We start from the raw sequence: 3,061 nt of genomic DNA, 5'->3' as shown, positions 1-3,061 counted from the left end.
ATGGATAAAGTCATTGTTTGTGTCTTGATTCAAATCATGTGCATAAAACATTCCTAAATTTTTATTAGGGTAATTTAAAAGGAAACATTTAATTTGACCAAATTACTCATATGTCCTTTTTTTTCACTATATATAGGACCTTAATCTCAACCCTAAAACTCACCATTTCTCAATTCTCTTCTCTTTAGTTAAAGTTATATCTCTTTGTTTATTTTCATTGTTTTTTATTTACTTGAATTTTTAAGAAAATGCCTCCAAAATATAATTCTATTTCTGAAATTTCTCCATCCAAAGAAACATGGAATGTATTGGTTAGAATTGTTCGCATGTGGTTTGTTAAAGATATGAATAGAGATGCGCTGCCGTATTCTTTAGAAATGGTTTTGATGGATAAGAAGGTTTATTCACATCTTGATTTTCAATTTATTTTTTAAATTTTTTAAGCAATCATATCTAACTTTTTGTTGTTTTTTTTTTGTGTATTCTAGGGTGAAAAGATCCATGCAACAGTTCGAAGAACATTAATTTACAAATATGAAAAGGAACTCACTGAGGGTCATGTGTATTCCATAAGCAACTTTAGTGTTGCCACTAATGTGGGATCATATAGAACCACCAATCATGCCTATAAAATTAATTTTCAATTTGGAACTAAAATCAAAAAATTTGATGACAAGTTGATACCTGCTAATATATACATGATCAGTGAACCTCATAAGATTTTTAATGATAACTATGATACCGATTATTTGATAGGTTTGTCTATAATATATACTTAGCATAAAATTAAATAAACTTTCGTTTGTCTATAAAACTAAGACCTTTCTATGTGATATAATAGATGTGATGGGAGTCTTGAAAGCTGTGGGTGTTGAAAAGGTTTATTCTCGAAATGGAAGCGAATCAAAGATGATTCCTATATATATATATTTTAATAACCGTTATCATTAAAATAATATTTTATACTTTAATGTTGATTTCAATTGTTACTGACTTATGTCTTTATATATCAGATTCTATTTCAAAGTTACACTCTTTGGACCTTATGCGGACGAGTTGAACGCTTTTATCGCATCTGGTGAAGCAGATAATGCTGTCGTTGCTGTTTTGTTGGCCAAAGTCAAAATGTTCCAAGGTAATATCATTCATGTAATATACTATCACTAACTTATATATATATATATATATATATATATATATATATATATATATATATATATATATATATATATATATATATATATATATATATATATATATATATATATATATAAATGTTAAATAATTGACTGATATGATTTTATTTTGAATTTTTAGGTCAACCAACTATTCAAAACACCATATATGCCACTAAACTGGTTTTCAATCCTGTTTACACATCTGTCGTTGATCTCAAGAAAAGGTAGCAATAATTAAATTATTAATTTCAAATTAATTTTCATATATATTTTTTGTTTTATTATTAAAAAATTTATTTTTAATAAAAACAAGTAACTTTTTTGTGCTAGATTCATTTCCATCTCTTATCCTTTGATATACGTATTTGATTTTTTATTTTCGTATAAATTTTGCCCATATATTAATATGAGATTTTTTTTAAATATGAAGTTTTGTTACCATATATATTAATATGAGATGGATTTGTTCACTCCAACATGAAAAAACTAAAAATTTCACGAATATAGTAACCTCAATATATTCATACCAATTTAAAAAAGGCTTATATACTATCCGACTAAAAAGTCAGAGATTTAATATATCTATTTTGTAGGATGCTTGGGAAAAGTGCTACTCCATCACCTGGTATTTCTCTATTAAAAGATACTTCTAAAGTTAGCAATGAGGATGATTTTCTCAATTTGACGCCAATGGCAACTATTGAGGGAGTTAAGGATTGTAGTGTGGTAAGGGTAACAACATATTGTAGTACACAATTGATAATTAAAAACTCTGTATTTTCCGGTGTTTATATATAATTTAAATTGGTCTTATTATTCTATATTATTTTTATATGTGCCGTAAAAAATTTTGAGATTATCAAAAACATTTCAGGAAAAGACATTTGCTGTATTTGGTACGGTGAAGTTTATCGATGGTTCTGAATGGTGGTACACTGCGTGCACCTGTAATAAAAAAGTTTATCCAGATGAGCGTATGTACTTTTGTCCTAAGTGCAACAAGCATGTCATCAACGTCTCTCCAAGGTTATTTTCATATTATTATTTTTATTATTATTATTATTATTATTATTATTATTATTATTATTATTATTATTATTAATCTATGTTTCACTATAAACTTAGGTACATGATTAAGGTCAAAGTTATTGACCATACTGATTCTGCTACCTTTCTCATTTTTGATCGTGATGCTACCGATCTATTCAATAAATCTTGTGCTGATATGATCGAAGCTTTTGGGATGGTATATATATTAAATTAAATTTATTTAATTCTTTTATAATTTTTTATTATAGGTTTGGTATGCAAATATGTTATTTAATTTTATTTTTTTTTATAAACTTTGTACTTTATGACTCATTTTTATCTTTATTGTTTAACTTAGGGTAATTTGGCCGATATTCTAGAAGAGATTGGTGATCTGGTTGATAAGTCATATCTTTTTAAGGTTGAAACCAATGTTGATCCTTCTGGCATGTACGAAAAATCTTTTAAGGTCAAGAAGATTGTGGCCGACCCTGTTTTGATTGAAAAGTTCAAAGCTAAATATGTAGAATCTTTGGTTAGTGAACCGTATAAAGTATCGTTTTTTAATAAAGTTAAACATTAAATATCTATAATCATATGTAACTATTAAATTTGGATTATTTTAGAAAAATAACATCGCTGGTGATGAGGGTGTTGTTGATGCTGAAGACATAAATGTGGTTGGTGATGATGGAATTTTGAATCATACTAAACGCGACAATGTAGTTGATGGTGTAAGTCTGAAGGACGATAATACAACTGCTGAGGTGACTCAGGTATTAACTAAAGTTGAAGAGTATACTTTATTTATTTGTTTAATATTTATTTTAAATCACCATAGGTTGTATTATACT

General features: G+C 26.9%; 1 protein-coding gene across 1 annotated transcript; it reads left to right on the top strand.

Annotated features, from left to right (window-relative positions):
• Positions 1–217: 217 nt before the first annotated feature.
• Positions 218–2,790, top strand: LOC123915062 (replication protein A 70 kDa DNA-binding subunit E-like). The gene is made up of 9 exons (XM_045966212.1): positions 218–398; positions 489–756; positions 842–939; positions 1,015–1,135; positions 1,318–1,402; positions 1,772–1,904; positions 2,053–2,204; positions 2,304–2,424; positions 2,566–2,790. The coding sequence occupies exons 1-9, from the start codon at positions 249–251 to the stop codon at positions 2,788–2,790; spliced, it is 1,353 nt and encodes a 450-aa protein (XP_045822168.1). The 5' UTR covers positions 218–248.
• Positions 2,791–3,061: the final 271 nt, after the last annotated feature.

The sequence above is a fragment of the Trifolium pratense genome, linkage group LG3 (assembly GCF_020283565.1).
Source record: "Trifolium pratense cultivar HEN17-A07 linkage group LG3, ARS_RC_1.1, whole genome shotgun sequence".
NCBI lineage: Eukaryota > Viridiplantae > Streptophyta > Magnoliopsida > Fabales > Fabaceae > Trifolium > Trifolium pratense.
The sequence above is the reverse complement of the archived record's forward strand: the minus strand, read 5'-3'. Positions and strand labels throughout refer to the sequence as shown.